This window comes from Leptosomus discolor, chromosome 4, assembly GCF_034619465.1.
Source record: "Leptosomus discolor isolate bLepDis1 chromosome 4, bLepDis1.hap2, whole genome shotgun sequence".
Classification (NCBI taxonomy): domain Eukaryota; kingdom Metazoa; phylum Chordata; class Aves; order Leptosomiformes; family Leptosomidae; genus Leptosomus; species Leptosomus discolor.
Window position 1 is genome coordinate 11,251,793 of NC_141394.1, and position 15,124 is coordinate 11,266,916.

The 15,124-nt window shown below is 43.9% G+C and overlaps 1 protein-coding gene across 4 annotated transcripts in view; it reads left to right on the forward strand.

Moving 5' to 3' along the window:
• The window catches only part of SLC4A4 (solute carrier family 4 member 4), a 234,040-nt gene that overhangs the window by 185,477 nt on the left and 33,439 nt on the right, over positions 1-15,124 (forward strand). For all 4 annotated transcript variants that reach the window (XM_086464769.1, XM_086464770.1, XM_086464772.1 and 1 more), the window contains 5 exons: positions 5,562-5,649; positions 6,969-7,123; positions 7,578-7,691; positions 9,117-9,291; positions 14,480-14,613. In XM_086464769.1, the coding sequence (XP_086320895.1) occupies positions 5,562-5,649; positions 6,969-7,123; positions 7,578-7,691; positions 9,117-9,291; positions 14,480-14,613 (666 nt within the window). The remainder of the gene's footprint in view (positions 1-5,561; positions 5,650-6,968; positions 7,124-7,577; positions 7,692-9,116; positions 9,292-14,479; positions 14,614-15,124) is intronic.

The following is a 15,124-nucleotide window of genomic DNA, read 5'->3' on the forward strand; positions in this document are numbered from 1 at the left end:
AAGAATGAGCAAGGGAAAGATTTTTTTTGGAGATAAGCTGTCCAGACTTGCACCGTCTAATATGTAGTGCTGGGAAATTGCCTGTGTCTACAAGTCTCAAATGAAATGAAGTAACTTGCCCAAAGGTCACTTAGGAAGCATGTGGCAGAACTAGGAGTCAGATTTTCCTCCCTTGCCTCCTAACTTAAGCTTTTAACTGCAAAGGCATCTTTTCTTCTTCATAAGTGAGGATGAAATGTATGTCTCGTTCATTAATTACAGCACTGCTGCGCATTTTCAATATGTCCTTAGCAGCCTTTCCAGCAGAAGGACTTGCTCTGGGAAGTCAGAGCTCTGGCAGCAAAGGACTACCTTTGTCTGTCTGCATTGATGTGTTTGACTCCATGTGAGAAGCCTGCAATACTGGTACGTTGCCCAAAACTTGAAGGGTCACCTGTATGAAATACAGGATGGACCAAATGCTTTGCCATCTCCTTCCATGACTGCAGTCTCAGGTTGTGCTCCTTTCATGAGAGGTCCAAGCCACAGATTCTGACAGAAAAGTACACCAAGAGGTTGTTCTTTCAGCCCTTGAGTCCATCAACATGTATCTTTATTGGGAATGCTGGATGCCTTGCAGGCATCTCACATGGTGTCCAAGAACAGAAGGACTGCTTCCCCCCACCCCTCTCAAAAGTAAAAATGTCTTCTCCAGGAACTTACTGAGTGTCCTTTGTGTAGGTGCCTTTAACCTTTACGGAGTTGCTGCTCTTGCTTGTTCCAGATTTGAAGATAGGCATGGATGAGCAGGCTGAACTTGAATCTTGGTTTAGTTGCTCTTCCTCTTTTTTTTTTTTCAATTTGGGGGTGGGGGGCAGGGACAGGATGACCTTGTCTCCTGCACTGACAGTTAGCTTGCAAAGAGACTGTGGTGAGGCTTGGTCCTGAGACAGTTTTCACAGGGACCCTTACCCAGTATAGGATCTTGATAGTCATGGACATTAGAAATTTCTTGCAGGATGTCCCAAATGGATGGCAAAAATTCCATTTCGAATTGGAATTACTCATCTGTGAGAATGAATTTATTCTTGTTGGGTTTGGCGGCGTAGTCCGTATGATTAAAAGGTGAATCATACATAGTCGGTGGTTATCGTCTGCTTAAGAAGGGTAAAGCATGTAAAAACGACAGGAGGAATAGTGCTTTAGGTAAAACAGAATAACAAATTACTGAGTTTCTGGCTCATTATCAGTTTGGAAGCAGAGGATTTTGAGTGCTTTGACTGTGCTGTCATACAAAGTTGGAGACAAGGTATCCTGGGTGTGAGGGCTGTCAGCCCTGTCTGTAAGCCACTGCCCAGAGCACTTGGGAGAAACATTGAGTTTTGTTGCTGCTTGAGAGAGACTTTGAGCTGAGCGATATGAGGTGAAACCTCACATTGAAGCACCCTTAGCAATGTTAAGTATCAGAAATGGAAGTTTGGTAACTCGGCATGTATTGTATGCAGCAGGGGAATTCTGTGCTGGCTTTCGTCTTGGCAGATGAAGAGGAAGAGTATGTCACAACTGGAAGCAAGGGCTTTCTTAGGTGGAAGTATTCATAACTTAATATTAAATGCATGGAAACATAATTTAGTCTAAACCACTAAAATGCATTAATGTTTTTGTGTTTATAATATTTGGCCCTTTAAAAGGTCTTGTTCTACATGCTGAAGGCAATTCTGAGCTGAATCAGTCAGGACAAAGAATTTAGAAAGTGTCACAAACTGCTTGTTTTCAAGAACATTTTAGTAAATGCCAGAGCAGTCAGGTACTTCTGTTATGCATTAGAAGAGAGCCAGCTGATGTAATTATTTCAGAAGATGGTTATGAAAACGTCATGTTCCTCTGGAAAATCAGGAGAATGCTGAGCTGCAACTTGTGGAGTTAGGAATCTTTTTTTAAAAAGTAATATATTTGTATAATTTGCATCCTAGAGATTTAAAAGAGTTGGCTGAGGAAAAGTTTGTCTTTAATGTTGTTTTATGATAACTTATGAAGCACAGGGAAGGTTCCAGGAGGTAGGAGGAGAGCAGAGGACATGACCTAGGCGTGTATGGCTTAGTCACCTTCGTGTGAACCTTAAGTAAAACACTCGAAAGCCTCATGAAGAACTCGTTTAGGAAGTGTTACTGTTAGTAATGCAAATTAATATGGTTTTATGGATCCTGTCCTACTAACTTGGTGCCTTTTTTAATAGGACTCTAGATTTAATTTTTTTTTTAAATACACATTACTTGTTTTGATGTAATATACCTTGTAAGATGTTCGATTTAATACCTCCTGACATTTTGATTTAGGGAGCTAAAACAACACTTAATACAATGCTTGTAAGGGGAATACTTCTGGTGAGGTGTCACACTGCTCAACCCTGTTGTGTTTCATGTTTTATCAGCAGCTTCTGAGGAAACATATAGTCAACATAGTAAAAGTTGACAGATACCGAAGAGGGTGTCTCCATGGCCCAGAGCAATCTGGTCATCTGTGCTTTAACTGGGCCCCATGTCATCTTCTCCCTCTAGGGACAGAGAGTGCAGGTGAAAGGGCTGCATTCCAAGAACCAGTTTCTTCTGCATGGTGCTGTAGGTAAAGGACTGGGGCCATCTCTGGGTGTAGCAGGTTATTCCATCAGTGCTGGAACTGCCAAAACCTGGCTTCCAAGAAGTATGTGCCATGTCCTTTCGCTCCACCATGGCAATAATCCCAGCTCTCACCATCATCCTGCCATGTTTCCTAAGATGTCTTGTGCTCGTCCTGAAGGCCTGTCCCCTGACTTCTTTTTCACGGGAAAGCAGGCACACACAAAGTTCCTAAGTAGCCATAGGTTGTTTGATCTATATATTCACTGACAAAACTGCTGGCTTTTGGATGATTTCCCTGAGGAAGACACTGATACGTCAGAGAAGGTTCACAGAAGAGCCATCAAAGTGACTGAAGAGAGGAGAAAAGCCTCAAATAGCTTAGCCTAACTGACAGATGACTACAGATGACTGGATCGATAGGGAAGGATATTTAAAGAAATTTAGTTGTTGAGGATTCTTCAAGCTAGCTATGAGAGACAATGGAAATTTATGACTGGAAGTTGAAGTCAACACAAATTCACACTAGAAGTAATGCAAAAGGTTTTAGATGAGACAACTTACCAAATGTTATAGTGTGTTTGTTTTCCATTACTGATTGAAAGGTACGGCTGGAAATTGGAAAAAGGCTTAATTCAGGAAGGTTTAAAGTTGTTTTGAGCAGCTATTAGTGTTTCTGTTTGAAACGCATGCTAATATGGAGTTTGCTGAAAATTGCCCCAGTAATTCCCAGTCTTAGCTAAATTAGGTGAAACAGAGAAGCTGGTCTCCTGCCATATGACTTCTTTTGTTGCTAATTGCAAGGATGACTTGATGTGCACGCGAGAGAGACTTTTATCTCAAGGTCACTAGTTAGAGTCCAGCTCGGGCTGAACACTCAAAGCGACACCGTCTGACCAGCATGATGGTCTCCATTGAAATCCCACAGGCCACCAAATGTTGGCCATTATGCAGAGTGGCCAACAGAACCAACAGGGCTTTATTAACAAGAAGAGGTGAGCCTCAAGACAGATATGTTTTCATGCCATAGCCATGAACCAAATCTCTCTTTTCTGGGAGAAATCTGAGCAGGGGATTTGTAAGAAGCTTGTGTTTCTACAGCCAAGGCTGCAGATACTGTGTCTGCACCTGTCTGCAGCATGAAATTGACTTTAAAGTAAGAGTATTTCTGCAGGAGGTAATGGCTTTTACTGTTTCAGCATTGATACCTTGGCCTTGTGTATGAAACTTGGTTTAGGAACTGGGAGTACCTAAGATATGGCTTAGGTCTTTCCTTACTTGTTATTTGAAGGGTGTATCTTTTTTTTTTAATTTTTCATTCCAGGCCAGGAGGATCTAGGTACCTTTGAAAATCCAGCCTTGAGGCCGTACTTAAAACTTTTTCTAATGGGTGTCTGTTAAGAGGTTGGAAAACCCAGCCACCTTTCACCAACATTCCCATTGTTCTGGCACAACTGCTTGCCAATTTTATTGGCAGAAGCATCCATTTTCCATGGATAGCTTTTTCCATTAAGGAATCTCACTAGAACATACAGTCATATAGGCAAGTCCTGATTCATAGCAGGTTAGCACTGATAAAAGCAAGGGCAGGAAAGATAAAAAGCAGTAATTTCCTATCTCCAAAGGTTTCATATCATGGTGTTTTTCAAACTCATTAGCAGTGACTTGGGATATAGTTGCTGCCCACAGAGATCATGTTAGAAATTAACTCCTAATACCTCATAGATGCAGTCACCCTGGCTGATGGTGCCTACCACAGGAATAGCTTCAAGTCACTTACTTAAGAATTAAGCTGTGAGATGAAGCCATCAGATGGGCTTACAGGTCTATGGTCTGTATTGTATACTCGGAATGGCAATTCAGGGCATACAAGTTGGGCTTAATTATTTATAGCTAAAGACCTATTAGTGCTTTCCTTTCACATGCGGGTAGCTACTCTGGGTGCTGAACCGTAACAGAGATCTCAACCCCAGCAGAGCATTAGTAAGCACGTGGAGTGCTATCTGATAGCTCGGGGGAGCGATGTAGTTTACAGTGAGCCATGTCACTAGTTAATGGCATCTTACCTCTGGCCCCACTTGGTCCATCCTGTGGGCAGAGGGTGCTTGGGTGTGTCACTGCCCTTCAAGCTGTGCGGAGCAAGCCATCCTTACATCTTCTGTCCCCTCCTGGCTGTTTAGCAGCAGTTATGTCACTGCTATTGTCGCGTAAATGGCACTGGAATAGCACTAAGGAAATGTTTAACACAGATAGTTTATACAAGGATTGAACAGCTACAAGGAGCCAGTAACATCTGAACAAATAAATCACCATGGAGGTGCATGGGCTTTCTGTGGTGCTCAGGGCATGGATTTGCAGATCTGTAGTGGAGCTGCATCCGTCGTGCATAGTTCACTTCCAGGTACTGGGTGTTGGAAGGAGGTCCTTTCTTCACCGCATCCTGAAGTCTAGGTTGCTGGATGGTAGTGACTTCTGTGTAGGGCTGTGATAGCATTTGGCTGTAGTGGTCTCAAGGCTGCTTTTAAGGCTTTTTGGGAGAAAAACTGGGTAGTGTCTTGCTTGTCCAAGTAAGCATGATGTGCTGCACGGTGTAACCTCTGCTCCCAAGTTAGCTGGAGGCCACTGGCAGCCTCTGGATCTCTAACAAGGGCCACAACTTTTTAAAGTTGAATTTCTGTCTAGATAACTGTGTAAGTAATCAATGATCCGTTTTGTGGTCCTAAATGAGAACAATCTGTTTGTTTCACCGAATCACAGAATGACAGAATGTTAGGGGTTGGAAAGAACCTCGAAAGATCATCTAGTCCAAGCCTCCTGCCAGAGCAGGACCACCTAGAGTAGATCACACAGGAAAGCGTCCAGGCGGGTTTTGAATGTCTCCAGAGAAGGGGATGCCACAACCTCTCTGGGCAGCCTGTTCCAGTGCTCTGTCACCCTCACAGTGAAAAAGTTTTTCCTTATCATCAGGTTTCTATTCATTCTGCTGGGACCGAAGGGCAAAGCGAAGTCCTACCATGAGATCGGCCGAGCCATCGCAACCCTAATGTCGGATGAGGTAGGTGTCATGACATCTCCTGTGTGAAATGGGTTCTCCCAGGTTTCACTTCATTAGCTAATAACGATGTCCCTTCCTCCAGCATGGTCGATGGGAATGGGCATACATATAAAGCTGAAATACCCAAATGTCACCTCCTAGTTCCACCTGTTTACATAATTATTTTATCTGGCTTCATGTTTTTATAAAAGCATGACTGTAGGAAGGTTTTGTCCATAGTGTGTATTTTCCTGCTAGCAATTAATCTTTACATTAGTCTTGTTGAGGTGTGCGCCTTGTGTCACATTCCACAATCGCAGTAACCTGCAGCTACGCTCCAGGTAATTACCACAGAAATAGTTACACCCAGGACATATTGTTGTGTGTTGCGCTGTATCCCAGAGCACTTCTTCATTCAGGCAGTCCTTATGTATTATCCATGAGTAGCTAGCAATTACTCGCTAATCATACACCTCGGTGAGATGGCTGGGCTTTCAGGATTCATTTACGGCTTCCTTCTTCCAGTGTCCCTTGGGCTCTGCGCTTCTGGGGCTGATTTACATTACGTTTGCTTCTTGCTTGCTCCTTGTGTTGTTTTGTTCTTGTATGGTTCCCTTAATTACCACTTGCTCAGTCTCAGCTCTTCTGTATTCTGTCATTCCATTGCTCGGAGCAATGGACTAGTTTCCATAGCCCCAAAGTCCTCCTTCCTACAACCGACTGTTCTTACTGAGTCTACTACATGTACTGATCTACCTTCACTCCCAATAGTCCAAAAGATTTCTGTAAAACTCGGCGTGAATGCTCTTTTTCCTCTCTTCTTCATTCGCTCTTCATCAGTAATTCTAGGCCTTTCAGTAAAAGCAGTTTGTGCTTCTTGTTATTATTTTTGAGTAAATATTGTCATCGTTTCCATGTCCATGGGGTTAAAAACTTAGCTATTTTTTGATAGATTGAAGTAGGTAGGAAAAGAGGATCCACACTTTTATGGCTTTGTAAAAGTGTTTTCTCAAAGTATAGTTGAAACTCCTTATTTGTAGGAAGACTTTTTTTGGATCAAAGAAATGGGTAATTGCTTTAGTAACATTTTTTTAAAAGGTTAGAAATTTGTATTTTGCTAAAAATTATAGACATGTCCACAAGAAAAGAATCTCTATCATTAAACAACCAACCAAAGGAAAGGGCTTTCCTGAGGTTCACACACCCTTGTGCCAAGTGTCCTGATAATTTTTGAGAGGTTCTTGAGATTAAGTTGTTTTTGTAGCTCGGTAGCTGGCTCTGGAGTCTGGGCTGCAGAAAAAGCAGACCTTTTCTACGTGGAGTCTCTCTTTTCCTTGCAGGTATTCCACGACATTGCCTATAAAGCCAAGGACCGGCAGGACCTGATTGCTGGCATTGATGAATTTCTGGATGAAGTGATTGTGCTTCCCCCTGGGGAGTGGGATCCAGCCATTCGGATAGAGCCCCCCAAGTCTCTTCCTTCTTCAGATAAAAGGTAATAGCAGGAGGCAGGCAGGTCTAGCTCTGTGAGGAAGGACAGTGTGCATCAGTGCTGAAAAGGTGATGGGAATTGCCAGTGCTTTGAGTACACCAGGTTTATTGAATAACTCCAAAGTGACCTGCATCTGTCTTTCTGTATTCAGAAAGTGCTAGAGATATTTTCAGTTTTTTCTTAGTAGCTGGAGGGAGGATGTTCATGCAATTCTGTACCGTTCCAGGTGAAGTTGTAGGCATGTAATAACCTACATGGTGGTTATCAAGACTCCTTGGGGTTCTGCTTTGTGTTTCTAACACCTGGCTGACAGCAGGTCAGCCTTCTAGTCTGCTTTGTACACCATGGCTTCAGGAAAGGCCATGAAACACTTGTTCGGAGGAGCTGTGTGTGGATTCTGTTTTGTGGAGCCATCGGGCCAGGCAGTGAGCCTCAGTTTGGCTTGCCTTCTTGCTAGGAAAAACATGTACTCTGGAGGAGAAAATGTACAGATGAATGGAGACACACCTCACGATGGAGGACACGGCGGCGGGGGCCACGGGGACTGTGAAGAACTGCAACGAACCGGCAGGTCAGTAATGTGCCGCTCAGCGTCGTGCGCCCAGTGTGGTCCAAGCAAGGTGGCAATGTTTCCCTTGCAGAACCATTTCTCCCTCCGATTTGCATCCTGACGTGCTGTTTGTGTAGGTTGAGCTGTGACCCCAAAACATGTCCTGGGGTTTTTAGTGCTCAACTTGAAACTGAAGGGTTCTGAACATCCAGCCTCAGCAAATTAGGAAGCGTCTTAAATGAGGCACTCAAAAATGAAAGAAGGCCCAGGTAGGTGCTGGCTAGTGAAAGTCTGTGATGTTAGACGAACTGTAAGGGTTGTAAACGTGGCAAGTACAGCTACAGTTTCCACTCGGATTGCTCGAAGTGCTTTAGCCAAAAGCAGAGACGTTCCCTTTTCCAGGTGTTCCTGTTGTAGTTGAATTTTGCAGATGAAGGCTTTTATGGGATAGAAATACAGAAGGTAATGGAGCCCAAGGCTTTACTCTCTGCTTTATTACTCTGCTTATATGCCACGTAAAAGTCCACTAGCATGAGAGTGCAGTTCAGGGGGCCATAAAACAGCGTGCTCAGCATTTCAGGGTCAATACATGGGTTTTCATGGTAGCATTGTGCCCTCCCTCCCACTCTGTATTTTTTTAGATCTAGTAGAATGTTTAAATTCTAGGAGAAAAATCTGAAAGTCTGAAATTACACATTGGTGTGTACAAGGCAGTCGATACATCCCAATTCTGAGTCAGAAAGTGATGTGTACCTATCTGCCACGTACCTCTCTGCATACGGAGTGTCTGAACATCCTGGAGTTGGTGGCAAGCTCTGTACAAGGGAACGAGGCAAAACAGAAACATTTTTCTTGCTGGCAATGTCAGAGCCACATGGAGTTTATAATAATTAGATATTGTCTTGTCTTGTCTGTGGTCGTACAGAAAGAACATGTCTGCAAGTGGGGCTCTCTTGTTCTCCAAGATGATTTCACTTATTTGTGCTTTTACTTCTAGTTCTTTTTCTGGTTAACACTTGAAAGCATTTTTCCATTTAACAGATTGTTTGGCTCACCCAGCCATTGTGTCTGCCATGTGGAGAGATTTAAGCAGGGATTTAGACCAGAGTTAACATATGTTAGTACATCAACCAATACAGTTGGGAAAAAAAAACAACAGGCAAGCTTCCTGAACTGCAAACTCTAGTGGTCTGTTGCAGAAGTCGGGCTTGTGTTCCTGAAATGTGTGTCCTTCCAGCTGCACCACATGTTCAAGATACCATCTCTTTACAACATTATCTCAGTGATATCCCTGGACCGTCGCAGCTGCAGTAAGACTATTATGTAATGTGATGATCTCACTCCTTTCAGATAATACTTCATTTCTGGCAACGTTTCTGATTACTTATCTTGGTGACTTTCACCGTAAAACATTTCTCACAAGTCTTCTCTTGCTTGCCTTTTCAGATTCTGTGGTGGCTTAATCAAAGACATAAAGAGGAAAGCACCGTTCTTCGCCAGCGACTTCTACGACGCTTTAAATATTCAAGCCCTTTCAGCCATTCTTTTCATCTACCTGGCCACAGTAACCAATGCTATCACTTTTGGAGGATTGCTCGGTGATGCTACGGAAAACATGCAGGTTAGCAAGAGCTTTCAGAAGCAGCAAATACATCATTTGTCTTTTGCTGTCTGCAGTCAGAGGGGTGTTTGGCCACCGACAAAGCTTGAATTCTGGGTACAATGAACAGAGGTATCCTGCGTTTCCATTGAAAGTTGGCTTGCTTCCTCTGCTGTTGGACAGCTGTCCTTTGTTACCTTAAATGGTGTTTGAAAGATGGCCAGGCATGAGAGAAGGTCCTTGTTCCTTCTATATAGAGAAGTTCTTCTGATCTGCTCTCTGTGTTTGTGTCTTGGTTGTACCGTTTCAGTCCAATTAAGTTTACTAAGCCTGATTCAGACTTTCCATGTCATCAGAGCTTAGCACTGTATTCTCTGCATGACTCTTACAATCCCTGGATGTCGGCCTTTCTGGCGGAAAGAAAATCGTAAGATCCATAGTAAATCAGGAGATTCGACACAGAGAAAAAAAGCAAGTTCTTCAGAAAGACAACTTTTGGAATAGTGGAGATGAGATCCTGAGAACCATATTGCATATCCAGAGACCAGCTGGATCAGCAGTGAAGACAGAATTAGGGGCTTCAAAAGATGGCTCAGTTTTAGATGGACCCTAAAGGAGAGGGATTCTGTATTAACACTGCTGTAGGGCCTTCATGTTTGTCTGGAGCAGAGTTATGCTGTAGCAGTGCACTTCAGGATTCCTTTGGCTTTTTGGAGAGGAAGAAAACATAGGAGGTTGTATTTAGATAGATTCAGTGCAGACACATTGATTCTGCTAACAATAATTAAGCTCATAGTGACAATGACCAAATTATTAATTTACACAGGTTTAATTAAACCAATTGTAGAAAAGGGGGGCACCTATCCAGAGCTCTATGCTTTCCTGTGATAAATTACAGGCTAGAGTAAGGTTCAGTAGCTAGTAGAGCCAAACTTCCCTCTCCCCTGTACAAATACAGTTCATCCCTTTCAAAACTCAGCTCTGCAGCAGTCATGCAAACAAACGCATCATGCACAACGTTAAATAATAGCAAATGGAAGAGGAGAATGGAAAGACCTCCAGGATCCACCAGTGAGCGTCACTCTCCTGTCACTGAGCAGCAGAGCAGTCTGTCTGCTCTGTATCTGTATGGGTGCAGTCTTTCGGAGGAAGGGGAAATGTTACCTGCTTCCAAATTCAGTGCCCTTAATTACTTTATTGTGTCCAAAAGTCTTTTCTGTTACCTTTGCATCCCATGAACACATATTATCAAGTAGCAAAACATTTTTTTGCTGCTGAAAGTGACCCTATAGTTTCTTAGTGTTCACAAAAAAAAAAAAAAAAAGGCATTTTTTAGAAAAGAAGCACCTGGCATGTCAGGAAGTTGGAAAATACGCCATTCATCTGACAAAGGGTAAAACTGCTACCCCATTAAGCAGTGACAGTCCCATTGCTTGCACTGGCTCCTATTGTTGGAGTAAGACACATGCATTTGCTGTCTTTTGGTTTGGCTACTGGACGGTCAGCTCTGCAAGGGGAGGAGATACCTCCCTTCGGCCCCTGTCTCCAGCAGAGAGCGCCTCCCCAGGAGGCCCTTGGCTGGCCTGGCCTGATTTCCTTGGCAGCGTGGCCACGCACAGCCCCAGTCATAGTTTGCAGCTATTCTTTTCTGCCGCCTCTCTTTCCTTGAGAGATTTTCTTCTGCCAGGCCCTGCAGCATATACCAGGGAAAGAGAGGGGTGATAAGAGAAGGTGAGTCTCCTGGAGAAGAGCCCATAATCCCTGTGTTCCTGGGGGACCCCTCTGCTGTCTTCCACCTGTCAGGGATTGATGCATAGACGTGTTCCCGTTTAATACCTCTCATGCTGGGGTGAGGCTATTCTTCCAAGAACCTTGGGAGCCTTCTCGATGGGATTATATCTGAGTGTGCAGCCTTCCTGTGATGTAAAAGGTATTAATTTGTTGAATGTGACAGTCTCATTTTGCCAAAGTGTGTCGGAGACTGCGATCTGCATGGGAGGGGAGACACAATGAGGTGAAGACAGAAGGAAGAGAAAACAGAGGTTGCCTTTAGTTCCTGGTTTTCTCTGGAATATAACCCAGTCTGAATTTTCCTATTGCTTGGAGGAAAAAAAAAAAAGTCCCTAGAAAGACAAAAGCTGCAGGAACAGCCTGTTTTGAGCTCAGTGATTTAGTCTCCATGTTGAAAAGGGAAACCATCGATGCTCTGCAGTTAAGAGTACCGCTTTGGTAATGGGGAAGCTCTGCAGCAAGTACAAACGCGGTGTAGCTGTTAATGACAAAAACTCCAAGAGCAGCAGAAGGACCCAACACACAAGTCCTGTAGAATGCTTTGTGCCTTGCTTCTCAGGGGTCTGTGCTCAGTGAGGAGGGAGTTGGGGGAGCACTGACAGCAAGGTGGTCTGTGGATGTGACCCCCTGGCCACCCGCTCCCTGTCGCAATTTTGGCATTAAATTTCATTTCACAGAAGTGGAGTAGGGAAAATCATCACTGTTGCTAGAAAAAACAAATCCCTCAAGTCAGTTCCTAACATAGCCAAGGCTCAATGCAGGAAAACATTGTCTGTTATTTTCTGATTTGTGCACTTCAGCATTTACTAACTTCCATCTTACACCCACTAGTTGAATTTACTGGGTTTTTATTTATGTACTGATTTAATTGAAGTACTAGCAGTTTTTTCTGAAAAATTCACTGGTGGATCAGAAGTTTAGAGAGTTTGGACACAACTGACTTTTCTTTTGCTATCTTCCTTCAACAAACCTTTATTCACCTTTATTCATTATTATTTGTTTGAAAAGGTGTTAGGTCTCTTGGCTGCTGCGGGTGCCTGGAAAGGGTTTTGACTGCAGGTTTTCAACAGAAGAGAAATATCATGCGTTCTTCATTCTCAAATGCCCCTGTATCATCAGAGCCAGAGTGAAACATCCCAAGGCACCTGGTTCAAGTTGTTCCTCCAAGGAGCTGCTCAGTGGGATCAGAGTCCAGGTTCATGTCAAGTGTTGCTCAAACCATTGCCTATTCCTGCAGTGGGAAAAAGTTTGGAAGCGTGGTTTTCTGTAAGACATCTCAGAGCATGAGCTGCACTGAATCTTCATACTCCATAATGTGAGGTTATGCCAGCTCCTACAGCTGAGGAGCAACACCTAGAAGTTTTCCCCCACGTGTTTTGTCCTCATAGAAAACAGTGTTTTGAGGGCTCCCACGTCACAGATCATGCTGCTCGTTTCTTATAAACAACTACTGCTGGGTGAGGCACTAAAAATCGCCTGTCCCGTGCTGCCTGCCCCAGAGAGCCTGCCACGGCCTACGTTTCTTTAAAATCTCACTTCAGAGTTTTATGTTTCTGAGAAAAGACACTATTCTTAGCTACAGACGCGTGGAAGAATGCAGGGAAAAGAGATTCCAGATGCGCTGGCCGCGAGGGCCCTCTCCATGAGTAATGCGGGAGGAGCGAAGGGGATCAGCTGTGCGAATGCCATTCCTTGCCCCAAGAGCATCCTCACAAGTCCCTGTCAAAAGGCAACAAGCAAAGGCCCATAGACTCCCATCTGTGTCCCCTTTAAGAACCTGTGCCATCCTGGTATGAAGGCTGCAGGGTGTCCCAGCAAGTGGCTTTCCCTTGCCCTGATCCCTGCAAGGGCCAGGGCTGTTAGCGGTGGGCATCACCAGTAGCACTTAGAAACGGAAAGGACCAAGGATGTCACCTCGTGCCAAGGCAAGGTTGTTTCTGTCCACTCTACAGCAGCCTGTCTAGATTGACAAGTGACTGAATGTGTGTCAGAACAGGCGGCTTTTAAACCTTCGTCACCTTTTGCTTCTCTGTACAGCTGTCATACTACTGCATTCATTACCCAGCCACAACAGTGCTTGACCACTGGTGTTTTGAGATAACATTTGTGGCCAGAAAAATAGTTTATGATTGCTGTAGAGAAAGTTCTGAAGTTCTGCTAGTAATTTAGTAGATTAAAAAAAAAAAAATCTTCTGCTCTCCATGGTAACATACTGGTTTGACATATGACAATCTGAATATACTTTCCTCAGTATAAACAGTAACTTGAGTCTTTCCAAGAAAGAAAGCCACAAAACTTCATTAAAATTCTTTGCGTTACCACTGATAAGTCAGAAAAACTGCAGCCCTGACTATGCAGTTTGTCATGGATGGAAAGAAGGATCTGCATGTGCCGTTAATTGCTGGTTGCTCAGCATGTGCAGTATTAATGAGGCTGATGATTCAGACACAGCTACAACGAAGCACATAGGCCTATACTTAAATCTGCCCCTGGTTGTTGGGTAAGTATTCCTGGAGAGGGTGATGCTGACACCTAGGCACATCTTAATCAGTAAGAATTGATGCTTTTGTTGTTCCTTTAAAACTCAGTCAAGTGTAAACAGATTAGTTTCCATAAGAGCAAACGAGGTAAGGTCCAGCGAATTCTGCCTTTCCTGTAGAGGGATACACAGTCGTCTATTTCACCCACATTTTGCAGTTTAAAAGTAGATACTGTCCAGCTATAATTGGACATGAAAATCCAGGAATGTATCAAGCATGCTCTTTTATCCAAGCTGTTTTGCCGCATATGCCAAAGGTAATTGTAGAGCCCATTAAATATGGAATTTATTACTTGCTGGTGACATCTGGTGAACTTGGGTCTCAACATGTGACTGCTGGATGAAGTAGCCTTGTTTGGTTTGCGTTTCACTTACTGAAACAGTTACTTAAAAGAGAGGCATCAAGTTTATCTAGAAAGAATGTCTGCTCAATTGAAGAAAGAAGAAAAAAGCCCACCTCCATTGTCTTGGAGGATGTCAACGCTGTCCTCTAGCCATGCTCTGCCGTGGCTGTTTGAAGAGCCCTGCAAACATGTGTCTTTACTGTCAAAGATGTGGGAGATGATCAAGGAGTTCTCAAATCCTTTAAGTGCTTTTTGAAAACACTCTCCTCCCCTTGCCAGATATGAAATGGAATATAGTGTAATTAAGCTCTGAGCCTCAAAAATAACAAAAGGGGGTTACTGGTTATCCTGACTCTGAGTGTTGTGGGATGAACATATCATTGTGTACAGCTGCAGGAAAGAGCAGAAGGTGGTCTTCCCTTAGTCTTGGACATAGCAGCAGGCAGCCGGTCACTGGTGTAACTACTCATTTTCTTGCAGCGGTGCTAGTAGAAAGGGTTATTCAGTAGAACTTGCTTCTCTGTGTCTACCACAGGGCGTGTTGGAGAGCTTTCTGGGCACAGCAGTCACCGGCGCGATATTTTGCCTTTTTGCTGGTCAGCCACTCACAATTTTGAGCAGCACAGGACCTGTCCTTGTCTTTGAACGTCTTCTCTTTAATTTCAGCAGGTAAGTACCAGGGTGGAGGAGGGGAGGAATGCCTCACGCTAATGAAATACTAGCTAGGGAATGAGATGGCTAGCGGTGGGGAAGGAGGGGATTTAGTGCATGAAATGAAACATCTCTTTGTTCCTTGTGGAGACGGCTGTGCAATCACATCAGGGATTTTCATAGGCACGCATGTCCCAGAGCGCTGCCCCGTGTGGTGCCTATCTCCTTGGGGCCTCTTGGAAATTCCTGGGCAAGTCTGTCCTCAGTGAGGGGTTTGCACTAGTTACAGTCAGTGTGCTGTTCCTCCCCCGGCAGCTGCACGTGTTTCCCTGGCTGCTGTGTATTTCCCGTAGGAGCAAAGAAAGGAATCCAGCTCTCCGTGATTTCACTAACAAAATCCCACAGGTCTCAAGGTTACCAAAAATTTGTCCTTCAGTCAGTACTCGTTTGAAATAATAGCTATGACTTTTAACTGGTATAAAGAGGTTGGGCTCTCTCCCCACCGTGTCAATGTTGATGCAGTGATGAT